The 16,070-nt window shown below is 37.3% G+C and overlaps 1 protein-coding gene across 3 annotated transcripts in view; it reads left to right on the forward strand.

Moving 5' to 3' along the window:
* UCHL5 (ubiquitin C-terminal hydrolase L5) overlaps nt 1-16,070 on the forward strand; it is a 41,334-nt gene that overhangs the window by 14,065 nt on the left and 11,199 nt on the right. For all 3 annotated transcript variants that reach the window (XM_019976281.2, XM_019976282.2, XM_070767915.1), the window contains 4 exons: nt 11,706-11,831; nt 11,914-11,975; nt 12,058-12,188; nt 13,916-13,979. In XM_019976281.2, coding sequence (XP_019831840.2) covers nt 11,706-11,831; nt 11,914-11,975; nt 12,058-12,188; nt 13,916-13,979 — 383 coding nt within the window. The remainder of the gene's footprint in view (nt 1-11,705; nt 11,832-11,913; nt 11,976-12,057; nt 12,189-13,915; nt 13,980-16,070) is intronic.

The following is a 16,070-nucleotide window of genomic DNA, read 5'->3' on the forward strand; positions in this document are numbered from 1 at the left end:
TTTTCTATCCATCTGTTGACACATTCTTATTGTCATTTTTTTTAACTGAAGTTGGACTGTTGTGCAAAATATTTTGCTTCTTTTTTACTTAAAATTTGATTTTGTTCCATTTCAGTGCACATAACAGTATTAGATAACATATTGAAGGTTTATTAGGTACTTATATATATCTTATTTTTTATTACTAATTTACTTGTAGTAACTGATCCTCACAACAACCCTGTGTGGTTTTATAGCTTCCTCGTTATTTCACACATGTGGAAACTGAGTCCCAGAGAGATTAAGAAACTTGCCCAAGTTATGTGGCTAGTCAGTGGCAGAGCTGGGTACAAACCGAGGCATTGCTACGTTGAAGTCCATCCCATATCACACCACCACTTCTTTTAAAAGCATAGATCAGTCAGTTCAGTCGCTCAGTCGTGTCCGACTCTTTGCGACCCCATGGACTGCAGCATGCTAGGCTTCCCTGTCCATCACCAACTCCCGGAGTTTACGCAAACTCATGTCCATTGAGTCGGTGATACATCCAGCCATCTCATCCTCTGTCGTCCTTAGTATAAGTATCCTGTAATTTTTTAACTCACTTCTTAAGGATAAACATTTTGAGATTCTTCTCATGTAATGCAAATAATCCATTTATGAGTTGTAATATTTTGTATTTATATAAGTACCATTGTACTACAATAATTATAATAATATAATTATAATCATAATGTGTTATATTCTAGATAGTACAGAAGAAGTAGGGAACAGATAGTTTCACCCTTCAGGTGATTTTTCTAATTTTTAAGAACATTTTTGTTATTTTTTAAACGTATATGAGACTCTATACCCATTATACAAAAATGTAAGCATAACGGTTGTATGATGTAGAAAGTAAAGACCCTTAAAATCCCTACTCCAGAGATAACCACTTAGAACAATTTATATTTTTCAAGATGTTTTTCTGTGTGTGTCTATTTAATTATATTTCTTCCATACTAAATTGTAAACCCAGGAGTCAGGTATTTTGTTTTCACGTATACTTCCTGGCATGTGGTCAGTATCCACTAAATGTAGAAAGAACATTATAATTAAAGAGCACAGGAATTCACTAACACTAAAACACTAATGATGTCTGACTTATAGAAGCCTGGGTGTTTTTTTTAAGGTATAAGAAAGCCCTCTATAAAGAAAAAAAATGTTACTAGAGTATGAATTTATACTTTCTGGAGTTCTGTGATATTTTTCTAGTTCTGTATTGCATTTCTACCTTACTATAATTTAATGTTTTATTTGTATTACATTATTACTGCCATGTTTACTAATATTCCAGATTAGTGATTTCCTAATTATGTCATATATTTTATTCTGTACTGTGCCAACAGTTCCTGGTCAGTAACTCAACTTTAATATCAGTTCCTTTAGGGTATGTATCCTGTGAGCCTGTGTTGGAACTTTCATAGTATATATTACCTAATATATAATCCTTGGGTCTAGGCTTCACGAGCTTATAGTAATGATTTCTAATCTGGACTCTGAGGAATATTTTCAGACATTTAAAAAATTTAATTAAAATTGTGTCTATTTGTGATAAGGTCACATAGATTAAATATATAGTTATTTCCGTATGGAATCACATCAATTTAGAGAATGTAACTGCCTGTTTTACGCTAATCATATGGTGTAATTGGAAGTATGCAGGTGTGGGGGTCATTGATTAGCAAAATATTAAGAAAAGAAATTGTCTTCTGGTAATGATAATTTGTGTTTAAGGATCCAGGAATGACCTTTTTGGTAATGCTTCTCTGCGAAACATTGTTGTCTTGCTACTGTTTCACCGATGAGAAGCTGAGGTCTGTTTGATGTATTGTTAAGGTCATGCTGTGATGGTATTGGGTGTGTGTGTGACTCCGCCTGTTCAGTCTTTCAGGAAAGATCGGTTGTGTGTCTGCAGTGTGCCAGACACTGTGACAGGTGCTTGGGAGACAAGCAATAGTCAGGATCCCTGCCCTCGAAGGTGTTTAGAGTTTAGTGGAGGAGATTATTTAAGCAGTGAAATGAAAAACTATAGTGGAAATAAATGCTGCATGGAGTGAGCCATCTTGTGAAGTTTGAAAATAATCTATTAAGAGTACACTCACTTTGGACACTAACTGCAGGGTTTTGGGTCTTCAGTCCACCTTCCCTTCTGACTCTTGCAAGTTTGGGGAGTCCCCAAACCCATCCTCAGGTTCTGTAGTTTGTTAGAGTCATAGACCTCACCATAAGCTGTGTATTAAACTATGTTTCAGTCACATGATGACTTTATTACAGTGAGAGGACACATTAAACTCAGCCATGTGAAGAGACACGTGGGTCAGAGGCCAGGAGCGTTCTCTGTACACTGCTTCTGGTTGTCTTCTCCCAGGGGAGTCACAGACAGCACCAACTTCACTGGCAGTGATTGTGACAAAGTGCACAGTGTTCAGACCATCTCAACTGATTCCTGGGATCCAGTGTTTACTGGCCCTCAGTCTCCAGCCACATGAAGGCTGAGCTGTTGATCCAGAACCCACCCCGGTCACATTGTGAGACTGTCTGTGTGGTGCCCAGCCCCCAGGTGAACACAGACGCTTTTACCAGGCATGGCTCTTCAGGAGCTTGGAGGTCACCTCCCAGGAGCCAAGGGCCAAGGCCAGGCCTCTCTTAGGGCGAGGCCGAAGTCTTCACTACACACATGAAAATGGGACTGACCTTTCAGGGAGATCTGAGAAAGTTTCCCTGAGTAAGTGACAGTTCAGCTGAAATCTAAAGGTTAAGTAGGTGTTAAGTGGGAGAAGGAAGTTGAGGATCATCCCAGATTACTACAGCTGTATGATGGAAAGGAGTAGGGCTGGTAGCGTGTACTGGAAGAAGGCCACTGCAGCTCGACTGGAGAGAACACGGGCTGGGTGGCAAGAGATACAAGCAGCACATGAGTCAGGGTTTAGTATGATCAGCTATAGAGAAACAACGGTTTATGAGAAAGACAGGTTTTTCTCTTTCCCATCCACTGTCAAAGCCAGCAGGGTGGCAGGCTCTTTTACTTTGTTCCTTTGTATGTGCTTTCTATTCCAGTTACTTCTTGGTCTGAGATGACAGTTGGAGTTTCAGCTGTTTCTTCTCAACTCCACATCCTTGACAGTAGGAGAGGACAGCACCCTCCTTTTTGACGGACGTTTTCTAGAATTTGCCTGTGCCGCCTGCTTTCTTTTCTTTGGCTAGAACTCAGTCATATGACTGTACTTGGTGGCAGAGAAGACTGGGGAGCTGTCTTCATTCCAGGTGAATGTGGACCCAGATATATGTGAGTCCTTTGTTCTGGAAGAAGGAGAAGGTGGATATTAGAGACAGACTCCCCGCTTCCTGCCAAGGTGCCGACAGAGGCAGATCATGCTTGAGCCCTTTGTCTGTATCCTAAGAGCAGTAGAAGGTTACTGAGGTGTTTTAAGAAGGGTGATATGATTAGATTTTCATTTAGAAGAGATCACTTTGGCTCCACTGTGGGGAATGTGTTTGAGGAAGGAGTGGTAAAGGGTATGAGATGACATATCAGTTAGTAGACTTCTGTAGAAGTCCATGCCAGAGTAGGTAACACTCCTAGTAGGGATAGATGTGAACAGATTTGAATAACACTCAAGAGATAAAGTAACTAGCGCCTTTAATGTGTAACGATTGGGAGTGTCTAAGGAAGAAAGCATATCAGTCAATGATGATGCCTGTGCTTTTCTTTTCTCCTTTTTAAAAAATTGACCTTCCAGTACACAAAATGGAATTACGATTATCCCTGACTCATGACATACATTCCTGCCCTCCTTTACTTCACTCATTTGGCTACTTTATAACTAGTAAGCACCTTAGAACTCACCCTAGTAAACCTGCCAAGTAAACCTACCATCTGTCATTCTGTGTCCCCCAACATGGCTTTCATCCTCCGTCCCTTCATCTGAGTAACCTGCATGTGGAATTCTGTATCTCATTTCCTTGCTTTCTACTCTATATAATTTTTTCAAATCCTGAAACGGCCGCGTGTGTATAAAATTTTAACTTTATAAAAAGTATCACGTTCTGTGTATTTATTGATAGTTACGGGGTTTTGGATTAATTTTATATTATTAAGATTTATCCAATTTATTTTGCATGGTGTACAATAGTGATTGCAGGAACATGCATGAAGAGTAAGCAGTTGTTTGCTGTTGTTTAGTCACTAAGTCCTGTCTGACTCTTCTGTGACCCCATGGACTGTGTAGCCCACCAGGCTTCTCTGTCCATGGGATTTCCCAGGGAAGAATACTGCAGTGGGTTTCCATTTCCTCCTCCAGGGGATATTCCTGATCCAGGGATGAAACCCATGGCTCCTGCATTGGCAGGGAGACTCTTTACCACCGAGCCACCTGGGAAGCTTAAATAATTATTTTTTCTTCGTAAATTAGTGTTTTAGTTTTCATTTGCATCACTGTGAACTGTGTAGCTCTACTTATTTTTGTACATCTATTGTAGATGTGTGAATTTCTCCTGATGTGTAACCAGAAGTACCATACTACTCCATCTGATAGGTAAATGTATAACTTAAGGAGGAAATATCAAAGTGCTTTCTGAAGTAGAGGCTTCAGTTTATACCTGTACTAGCAATATCTGAGTTACTGTGTAGCCATGTACTCCAATATGCGGTATTGTTAGGCCTCTTTGATTTTTGCCAGCCAGCTCATTCTAAAATGGTATGTCTTCGTGGTCTGAGTTTACATCTCCCTGGTCACTAATCCTGTTGATAGGGTCTTGATACCTAGTGGCATATGTGTTTCTTCTGTGAAAGTCTTAAGGTACTTTTCTGTAGGATTAATGTACTTTTCTTTTTGATTTCTAGGCATTGTTTATATATTCATGATACTGCTTCAAATTGGTACTTTATTGTTTTACTTTTTATGGGTGTTTTTTGATGATGGAAATTTGTATTTTAGAGCCTGTGCTTTTTGTATCTTGTTTAATAAAGTGTTATCTATCTGAAGTTATGAAAGATATTTACCTATACATTTAAGTTTTAATTTTTGATATCTATGTCCATAATTCATCAGGAATTGGATTTTGGTATATCACTTGAGGTAGGGTTTCAATTTTACCTTTTTCCCACCTAGATCACCCTTTTCTTGAACATCCATATTTCCTTATTTATCTTACATGCCACCCCTGTTGTATATGTGTTCCATACATGTGTGTGTGTTTCCTGAGTTGTGCTGATCACTTTTGTCTGTCTCTGTGCCCATACCACCCTGATTTAATTCTTTTCACTGCTTTGTAAGTTCTCATATCTAATAGGTCATGTCTCCCCTACCTGCTCTTTTTTGGAAATATCCTTCCTGTGCTCTTCATATAAATTTCAGTCATCAAACTGTATCAAACTGTATGAAAACTTCTATTGGAATTTTGACTCGAATAACATTGAATATATATATCAACTTGGGGAGAATTTACATCTTCATGATATTAAGTCACAAACATATGTTTCTCTATTTAGACCTGCTTTTATTTATTTACTTTTAGATGTGTGTTTAAGCTTTTATTATCTTTAATATGTTGCATAATTTTCTTGATAAAGGTCTTTTACATATTTTGTTAGAGTTATTTTAATTTCTTGATATCTATGTTATAAATCATCTTCAGTTGCATTTTCTAGATGTTTGCTGCTTGTATAAAAGATAATTAATTTTTATGTCTTAATATTATATTTAGCCATCTTCCTCAACTCTGTTATCTCTGTTATTTGTTGGTTTGAGAGAAGTGTTTCTATCTAAATTACTATATCAATAATACCAGTCTTATTTCCTTATTTTGAATCCCTCTGTCTCTGTTTTTCCTATCTTATTGCCTGGTTTAAACCTCCAATAAAATCATTGTGATTTTAGAGGGAATGCTTTTACCATTTCCCATTTCAGATTTTTTTTTTTCCTTAATATTCTTTTTTGGGTAAGGACATTCTTTTAATAATTTAGTAAGTGTCCTTATTATGGAAGGACTAAGTTTTTTCAGATGCTTTTCTGCATCTGTTAACATGATCACTTTTATTTTCCCTCTTAATAGGTTAATATGATTAGTTACATTTATGAATTTTTCTAATATTAAATCATTCTTTCATATCTAAGATAAGCCCTGTTGGTCATGATATATTCTCTTTTTATGCACTGTTTAATTTAATTCAATATTTGTTTAGAGTTTTTTTAACATCTATATTTTTGAATGAAATGGGCCTTAATTTTCCTTTCTTGTAATGACTTTGGTTAGTTTTTGTATTAAGGCTGTGCTTATTTCATGAATTGGGTTGAAATTTCTTCTGTTTTGTAATTGTCCTGAAGAATTTGTATAAAATTTAAATGGTCTGTTTCTTCAAATTTTGGTAGAATTGGCCTATGAAATCATCTGTGCCTGGTATTTTCTTTGTGAATGTATTTTTAACTACTGTAGCCATGTGCTAGTTAAAAGACTTATTTGGGCTACTTATTTTTTCTTGACTTAGTTCTGGTAAGATTTTTTTTAATTTCTCCATTTTAGTTTAAGTTTACAAAATTGTTTTGTATGATTGTTATTCATATCCCCTTATTTTGTTTTAATCTTATTTTTAGTTGTATACCTGACACCTTGAGTTCTGACTTGCACATTTGGGTAATTCTAGTTTTGTTTGCTCCATTAACCTATTGCCCTTTATTATTTCATACTAGCATTATGTATGCAGAGAAGGCAATGGCACCCCACTCCAGTACTTTTGCCTGGAAAATCCCATGGACGGAGGAGCCTGGTAGGCTGCAGTGCATGGGGTCGCTAGAGTCGGACACGACTGAGCGACTTCACTTTCACTTTTCACTTTCATGCATTGGAGAAGGAAATGGCAACCCACTCCAGTGTTCTTGCCTGGAGAATCCCAGAGACGGGGAAGCCTGGTGGGCTGCCGTCTCTGGGGTCACACAGAGTCAGACACAACTGAAGCGACTTAGCAGCATTATGTATGGGGCTTCCCTGGTGTCTCAGTGCTATAAAATCTGCCTGCCAATGCTGGAGACATGGGTTTGATCTCTGGGTCAGGAAGATTGCCCGGAGAAGAAAATGGCAACCCACTCCAGTATTTTTGCCTGGGAAATCCCATGGACAGAGGAGGTTGGCAGGCATACAGTCCATGGGGTCTCAAAAGAGTCAGACATGGCTTAGTGACTAAACAACCACAAGCATTAGGGTTGGAGAAGGAAATGGCAACCTACTCCAGTATTCTTGCATGGAGAACCCTGTGGATGGAGGAGACTGGTGGACTGCTGTCTATGGGGTTGCACAGAGTTGGACACGACTGAAGTGACTTAGCATGCATGCATTGGAGAAGGAAATGGCAACCCATTCCAGTATTCTTGCCTGGAGTATCCCAGGGTTGGAGGAGCCTAGTGGACTGCTGTCTATGGGGTTGCACAGAGTTGGACATGACTGAGGCGACTTAGCAGCAGCAGCAGCAGCAGCTTTAGGGTAGCAACCCAGTGGATCTTGTTTGTTTTTAGCCATTTTCAATCCTTCCTGCAAACTGTATTAAACCGAACCTTTCTGAATCACTGTTTTTACTGCTATTTCCTATTTAAAATATCTTACTCCTAGGGTAAGCTCCTAATTACTTACCAATACTGATTTAGTAGATGACTAAGGACCCCATACTCTTGACTACAAGCATACTAATACAGGCAGACCAATATACTTATTGTATCAAACATGTCATCTTAATTTGTTCCTTTTTGTACCCTTTTCTCTTCCTGGAATGAATTCCCTTCTCTGTTCTCTAGGTTCTACTATGCTTTCAGTGTTCTCTTAAAAGTGGTGGTGGGAAAAACTGGCTCTTGCTCTAGTGGGCAGGGCCTTGCTCAGTAAGCTTTAATCCAAGTGGATTCCCTCCCTGGTAGTTTTTTTGGCCTGAGGTGGCCCAGCCCTCTGGTCTGCAGGCTCTATGGTCCAGTTAATGGCAACCTCCAAGAGGGTTTACGCCAAAGGGGACCTTCCCAGACTGCTGCTGCCAGTGCCCCCGTCCCTGTGGTGAGCCCCTGACAACCCACACCTCCACAGGAGACCCTTCAACAGTAGCAGGTAGTTTTGGTTCAGTATCCCGTGGAGTCATTGCTCCTTTCCTCTGAGTCTCGGTGCATACAAGGTTTTGTTTGTGCCCTCTGAGACTGGAGTCTCTGTTTCCCCTAGCCTGTGAAAATCTTGTAATCAAATCCTGCTGACCTTCAAGGTCAGATTCTCTGGGGATTCTCAGTTCCTTTGTCAGATTCCTAGGCCGGGAAGCCTGACATGGGGTTCAGAACCTTCACAACGGTTGGGAGAACTTCTTTGGTATTATTTTGTGGGTCACCCACTTTTCGGGAATGGGATTTGATTTTATCATGATTGTCCCCCTCCTGCTGTCTTTCTGCAGCTTCTTCTTTGTCTCTGGATGTGGGGTGTCTCTTTGGTAGATCCCAGTGTCCTCCTGTCGATGGCTGCTCAACAGCTAGTTGTGATTTTGGTGCTCTTGCAGGAGGAGATGAGTGTGTGTTCTACGCCACCATCTTGAACTGGAAGTCCTGTCTCTGCTTTTTAATACACTGTCTAGGTTCGTCATAGCTTTTCTTCCAAGGAATAAGCGTCATTTAATTTCATGGCTACAGTTACCATCAGTAATTTTGGAGCCCAAGAAAATAAAGTCTGTTAATAAATATTAAAAAAGTATTAATTTATCCTATAGCTATGACTCAGTGAAGATTGACTATAATTTATAATGCAGGACTTCAAGCAGTTTTAGATGCATTTCTCTAGGCATCTGCCATGTTCTTTTCGGTACGCCAGGATAAGAAGTTGTTCTCTAGCCTGTGTGTTGTGAAGTCAGGTAGCTGGCAGCATGAATGTGTGAATTGGATTTTGTGTAAGAGGTAGAGAGTGGAAGAGCTCAGATGAATTAGAGAATATATGGCCTCTTCAAGGAATTCAGACCAAATTCCTAAGGTTCTGGGGCAACCCTTCTTGTGACCTCCTGGTCTAGCCTTCCTTCTGTTGTTAAACTACTGCTTTATTTAAGTGTGTTACAAGTCAGAATGCTTTTAGTAGAACACTCAGGACTAGTTAAAGGTTTAAGCAGTTGGGGACTGTATACATAGTTTATACTGCAGAAATTATTTTCTGAAATAAGTTTTAAGTTCTTCCGAAAGGATGTATATAGGGTGATTTTTACATGTTTCATGAGGACAAGGACCACATCTCTTATGTTCACTGTGTGTTCAGCATTATCACAGTGTCTAGCCCCCAGTGGGTGTTTCAGTAAATATTTGAACTGAATGGCTGTGAACTTTTTAGTGTCTGAAAAAGAATTTTTTGCTACTTCTGTGCAGTATTCCCCCTCTTATCTGCTGTTTTACTTTCCATGGTTTTGGTCAGCTCTATTTGAAAATATTAAATGGAAAATTTCAGAAGTAAACCGTGAGTTTTAAACTGTGTGCTGTTCTGAATAGTGTGACGAAATCTCATGCTGTCCTCCATCCCACATGGGGTGTGACGCATCCCTTTGCCCCTTGTGGATGCTACCAGCTCATTAGCATAGGAAAGAACAGTTTATTTTTCGGGGTTAGTACTGTGCATGTTTGAGGCATCCCCTGGGGGTCTTGGAAGATCTCCCCCAAGAGAGACTCATGTGCTGTTTATAGCCTTACCACTTGGTGGCACTAAACTCATTTAAAAACCTAAAGAGGCATATTTATACCCATGCACACACAATGACTATTCTTCACACAAACACAAAACAGGTTGGTAATAAATCATGGATACTGTTAAGTCCTTATTAACTACAGAAGAGGAGGATCAGTAACCACATGATTTTCTCTTATCTTTTTTTTTTAAACCCAACTTTATTGACATATAACATACACAAAAAACCTGCATATTTAATGTATACAGTTTGATGATTTTGCATAGAGTTCTTTACTAATCCTTTAAAAAAATTTCTGAAGTGATAGATTACAGATTTGAAGTTCTTAGATCATAGGAGCGTTTGTTAGTATTTTCTGCCATAGCCTCAGTGCCTAGTGTCTAGCATTGGGTATAGACTGTGTCTTTAATGTGTCATCATTTTGAAAGAATGTGTGAATGAGTATAAATTTTAACTTCTGTTGACTTCAGTCCTACCAACCCATCCCCAGATAATTTTGGCCCAAGATAAGACAGCCCTAAGTCTTGTTTTAGTTAATGACCTTTATGATGTCTCCTTTAATCATTACAAATTTTCATCCAAATTTACTAAAGAACTGTGATTCAGATCAGAATACATATTAAAAGAAGTCAGCGGCAATGTTAATTGGATTCTGGATCTACTGTTACTTTTCTCTAATCGTCAACCATACTGTAAGGGGAATTCGAAGTGTGGTGTTATTACTGTTTGAGAGTTGGGAGTAAGAGAGTGTTCTCTAATGGAAAAAGCAGGCTTATCAAGGAATTTCTTAAACATACTGCAGTCAAAAGTGTAAGAACTCACAGATATTTATAAGATTTCAAAAGTCTCTGACCACAAAAAAGTGTAGGCGTGTAAGAGTTAATGAAGGAAGATGATTGAAGGATTTTATTTTGAAATCAGGCAAAATAGAAGTAATTTATCAAATTGTCAGATCATAACATTTTTGGAAAATGGTTTTTAATTACAGTGTAGTAATGAAATACAGCAGTGGGAATAAATTGTATTTTAAAAAATAATTTATCAAGTTTAACTTTACAGTGACTCTAGCTGGCATTTGCAATGATGGTCTGAGACTCTTTCCAGCTCTGTAATCTCAACTCTGAGTAGGTGCTGTAGGGAGTGTGGCAGAAGCCCTTGTCCATAAGTAGGTTATAATCTCGTTGGAGAGACCACAAGTGTGTATGGAGCCAGCCTCCAATGTTGGCAAAGTACAGGGATTTCTCACACCAGATCACCTGCCTCTTAGCTCTGTGCCCTCTGGGCAAGTTACTTAACCTCTTTGTTCCTCAGCTTCCACAAATGTAAAATGAGGATAATAATATTACTCCTTCTTCTTAAATTGTTAACTGACAGGATTAAAAGAAGCCTAGAAAAGTACTTGACACATAAGTGCTATCTAAATGTTTTCTTCTCTCAGTAGAATGTAAGGTCCTCACAATTTGTTAAATAAATAGTTAATAGCTAGAGGTTAGGGCTGTAAAGATTGCATTGAAAAATATGTGGACAGTATACTGCTGTTTATGCTGTCGTTTTTAGGAATTCAAATGAGGGAAGAAACTAATATAGATTGTTGCATAATTTCTCTAAAATTACACAGGTAAGTTAGAGTTTGCAGTGGATTCTGAAATTTGGATTGAGTATTTGTAGGCAGAAACAAGCTTATTAGGAAGTGAATAAGAGGGAAGGATAGGCTCTTTTGGTTTTATCAGGTATATTTTAGACCAGGAAAGATGGATTTCGTTACTCTAACTAGATTAGTCTTCAATTATGAGTTCATTTAATTTATTTGATTTAGCTCCAGAATTGCATAAAATTCCTGAAAATAGATTAAAAATGGAAATTACTCATGTTTATTATGTTTATGCTAATACTATATTAAGTAAAATTTGGAAGATATTTTTTTCATATTTTAGGGGTCAGTGTCACCAGTTGAAAGCTGGGTTTTTTTTAAACACATTGATAATATTTTTCCTTTTATATTTTATAGGTAATTAATAATGCTTGTGCTACTCAAGCCATAGTAAGTGTGTTATTGAACTGCACGCATCAAGATGTCCATTTAGGAGAGACATTATCAGAGTTTAAAGAATTTTCACAAAGTTTCGATGCAGCTGTGAGTACAATCTTATTATTCCTAAAATATCTTGTTTGTGGTGGTTCTTATTTTAATAGGCTACTTTTAAAACTTATTTCAGATGAAAGGTTTGGCTCTGAGTAATTCAGATGTCATCCGACAAGTGCACAACAGTTTTGCCAGGTAAAAGGACTTTATATTAAATATAATATTGGCTGGTTTATCTTTGCCGATTTGTTTCTCATTGTTTTTCTCTTCCCTGTAGACAGCAAATGTTTGAATTTGATGCTAAGACAGCAGCAAAAGAAGAAGATGCTTTTCACTTTGTCAGTTATGTTCCTGTTAATGGAAGACTGTATGAACTAGATGGATTAAGAGAAGGACCGATTGACTTAGGTAATGTGGTTCCTATTCCTGGCATTTCAATTTTGATGAAGAAAAAAGGATTAGATGTTTACCTTTGTTTCAGTCCCAGTGCGGTGTAGGTTTTGAAAGGGGCGGTGATGTCCTTAAGCTCTTCAGTCCTTTATGAAACTAAGTAATAGACAGTGAGGACATGTTGACTACTGTAGTTTCATTGGGACCTTTAATTTTTTCCTATGAGAAAAGTGTTTTTAGTCCCTAGATTACATAATTTATTTTTGATTTTTCAGTTAACTTTTAAAAACTACTTCTTTCAGTGAACTTAACTTGTTATTGATAAGAAATATGATCCCATCCCTGTCATCTGTGGTAAAATATTTTCCCTTGGATTTAGATCTTTCAGAATCTCTGTAATTCAGTGTTCAACAGTCTATAGGAATGTTTTTCTTCAAAGCTTCTATTTAAATAGTGCAGTACTGTGCTGTCCTTTGTGCCAAAGGGTGGATTTGTCCTGATCCCACCCCAACTCCAGCCTGGAGCTCATGATAAATGGTTATTGAGTGAGGCTGAGGTGGTTCTGATCTAGTAATGAACTAACAGACCCACAAAAGAAGTTTAACTCCGTATTTTACCTCATTAAGTTTTCTTTTTCTCTTTTTAAAGTTCGGTTTAAGTTCAGTGAAACCTGTTTTTATGAAATTGGAAAAGACTCTGATGCTGGGAGGGATTGGGGGCAGGAGGAGAAGGGGATGGCAGAGGATGAGATGGCTGGATGGCATCACTGACTTGAGGGACGTGAGTCTGAGTGAACTCCGGGAATTGGTGATGGACAGGGAGGCCTGGCGTGCCGCAACTCATGGGGTCGCAAAGAGTCGGACACGACTGAGCGACTGAACTGAACTGAACTGAATGTTATTTGCTATTCGCAAAACTTTTATACTTCCAGATTAAAAACTAAAAATTGAAGTTTTATTTTGCTTATTCTATTCTTACTGCCCACACCCATGCCTGGAACCAGTAGTTCATCTAATGCAGATTTACATGTTTAAAAATATTTATTTTTCTATGTTTCTTAAAGAAAATTAATAGAGTGTTCTTTGAATTATGTAGAAGTTGATTTTTTCTGGTTGGGGGTTGATCTGATCTCTGCATTTTCTCTCTGGGCATCTGTCTGGTCAGCCACTCTGTATTCATTGGATCCATCAGCTGTAAAGGACGTAAACTATAAAACAGAACGGCCAATTTTGCTACGCAGCTGGGGCTATGCTAAAATATAGGTGAAAAGGGAGGATTAAAATAACTGGGTAAAATCAGTTTTGCGTTGTGTGTGGATTTCAGTATTTTTTTTTCTATAGTTGTGATGGTGGGGAGTCAGATAAGGATTGAATCCTTATTTTGTCACTAACATGTGAGCAGGCTTTTCTTAGCCCTCAGTTTCATCATCTGTAAAATGAAAGGCAGTCATCCTTATCTCACAGAGACAAAGAGTTTTAATGAAATAATTCCCTAATTCATTACTTTCTCAAACATTTGTCTAGCACCACTAAGGGACACAATAATGTGACAATGCAAATTATGATAACTTATCATTTCCCCATAATCATTCCTGAGAAAGTAAGAGTTGAAGCTTAACATAGTTATGCTAAAAAGTTTTTTACTATAATGAATTTGCCAAAATATTAATAAAAAATACTTTGAGTAAACTTTTGAAATAATATTGATGTCAAATCTGAAGTAAATGCTTTTGCATTTCTTCCTAGGTGCATGCAATCAAGATGACTGGATCAGCGCAGTGAGGCCAGTCATAGAAAAAAGGATACAAAAGTAAATGCTCAGCTTATCTCTTTGGCATAACGAATGTCCTCATTTTTAAACATTTCTTTAAGCCTTTTTTTTTATTGTTGTTTTAACAATACTTACCAAACTTTTTCTTTGGATTGGATTAATATGTTCAGGAAATCATACAGAAAAATTTCTAAATTCTACATAATAATAAGTTATGTTGTCTTCATAGGAGCTAAATATGCACATCTCTGTTTAGGTAGATACTTTATACAGTTATTTTGTGAAGTTTATTGTTTCAGGGCTGTCTTTTTTATTAAATTAATTTTTATGTTGAGATAATTATAGATTCACATTAAGTTATAAAAATAAATCAGAGAGATCCTGTGTACCCTCTACCCTTCGGGAGGAACATCTTATAAAACTGTGGTACAGTGTCACAGCCAGATACTGATGCTGATGCAGTCAAGATGCAGGATAATTCCATCACTGCAGTGGTTCTTCATGATGCCCTTTTATAGCTGCAACCACTATACCCCTGCTCTGCCACCCCCATCCTTAATCCCTAGTTCTATAGTTTTTGTCATTTTAGGAGTGTCACATAAATGAAATCATAAAATATGTGACCTTTTTGAATTGACTTTTTTCACCCAGTGTAATTCTTTGGAGATTCATCCAGGATGTTAGGATTATCAGTAGTACCTTCTTTTCTATAGATGAGTAGTAGTCCGTGGTATGGATAGTCTATTATTATTTTTTTTTTGTCCATTCAGCTATTGAAGGACATCTGGATTATTTTCTGGTTTTTGCTGTTATGAATAAAGCTGCAGTAAACATTTGTGTACATATTTTTATGTGGACATAAATTTTTGTTTCTCTGAGATAATACCTAGCTGTATGGTAAATGCATGTTTGATTTTTTTAAAGAAATTGACAAACTCTTCCAGAGTGGCTGTACTATTTTATTTTACATTTCCACCTGTGGTATAGTATAAGTGATCCAGTTTCTCCACAAGCTAGCTAGGATTTGGTTTTGTCAAAATTTTTTCTCTTAGCCATTTTAGTAGGTGGGTAGTGATATTTCCTTGTGGTTTTAATCTGCATTTCCCTAATGACTAATGTTGAAGATCATGCCTTTTGTTTATTTTGTAACTGAATTGTTTGTTTTCTGACTGTGGAGCCTTGAGGTTCTTTATACCACCAGTCCTTCCTCAGACACTTGACTGAAAACAGTCTCTCCCGGTCCCATCGACCCATCCTCCATTGTGGTCTTTCACAGAGCAAAAGTTCTCCATTCCAGTCTAGCCCAGTTTGTCAGTTTTCCCAATATGTATTTTTGTTGTCCAACCTAAGAAATTTTGCCTAAACCTAGGTCCCAAAGATTTTCCCCTTTTTCTCTTTAAGGGTTTATAGGATAATACTTTACGTACAAGTCTGTGATGTATTTTGAATTAATTTTTGTGTGATGTGAAGTTAGGTCAAGGTTCATTTTTTTGCTTCATATTTTCAATTGGTTTAGCACCATTTGTTAAAAAGGCTATCCTTTACTAAACTGCTCCTGCACCCTTATAAAAAAAAAAAAATCCGGTTGGGCACATTTGTGTGGTCTGTTTCTGGGTTCACTCTTCTGTTCCACTGATCTGTTTTTCTCTTCTCTGCAAGTACGTCACAGTCTTGATTGCTGTAGGTTTATTATAAGTATTAGAATAGTCTGATGCCTCCAACTTTATTCTTTTTCTTTAAAGTTGTTTTAGCTGTTATAGTTATTCTGCCCTCCATGTAAATTATAGTGTAATTTTGTATCTACAAAAGTTCTTGTTGGGCTATTGATAGGAATTGTGTCAAACATCAATTTTAGGAGAATTGGTATTTTTTTTTAACTCAGCTGATGCTTGCAATCCATGAACATGATATGACCTTCCATTTACTTGAATCTTTTTAATTTCTTTCATCGGCATTTTGTGTTTTTTAGCATACTAATTCCATACATGTTTTTTCAGATTTATATCCCAAGTAGATCATGTTCTTTTGACTGATAACAAATGATACTGTATTTTAATTTTTAATTTCCATGTGATCATTGTTAGTGTATAGAAATAAAGTTTAATTTTTTTTCTTTCTATGTCTTGCATC

The sequence above is a fragment of the Bos indicus genome, chromosome 16, assembly GCF_029378745.1.
Source record: "Bos indicus isolate NIAB-ARS_2022 breed Sahiwal x Tharparkar chromosome 16, NIAB-ARS_B.indTharparkar_mat_pri_1.0, whole genome shotgun sequence".
NCBI classification, from domain to species: domain Eukaryota; kingdom Metazoa; phylum Chordata; class Mammalia; order Artiodactyla; family Bovidae; genus Bos; species Bos indicus.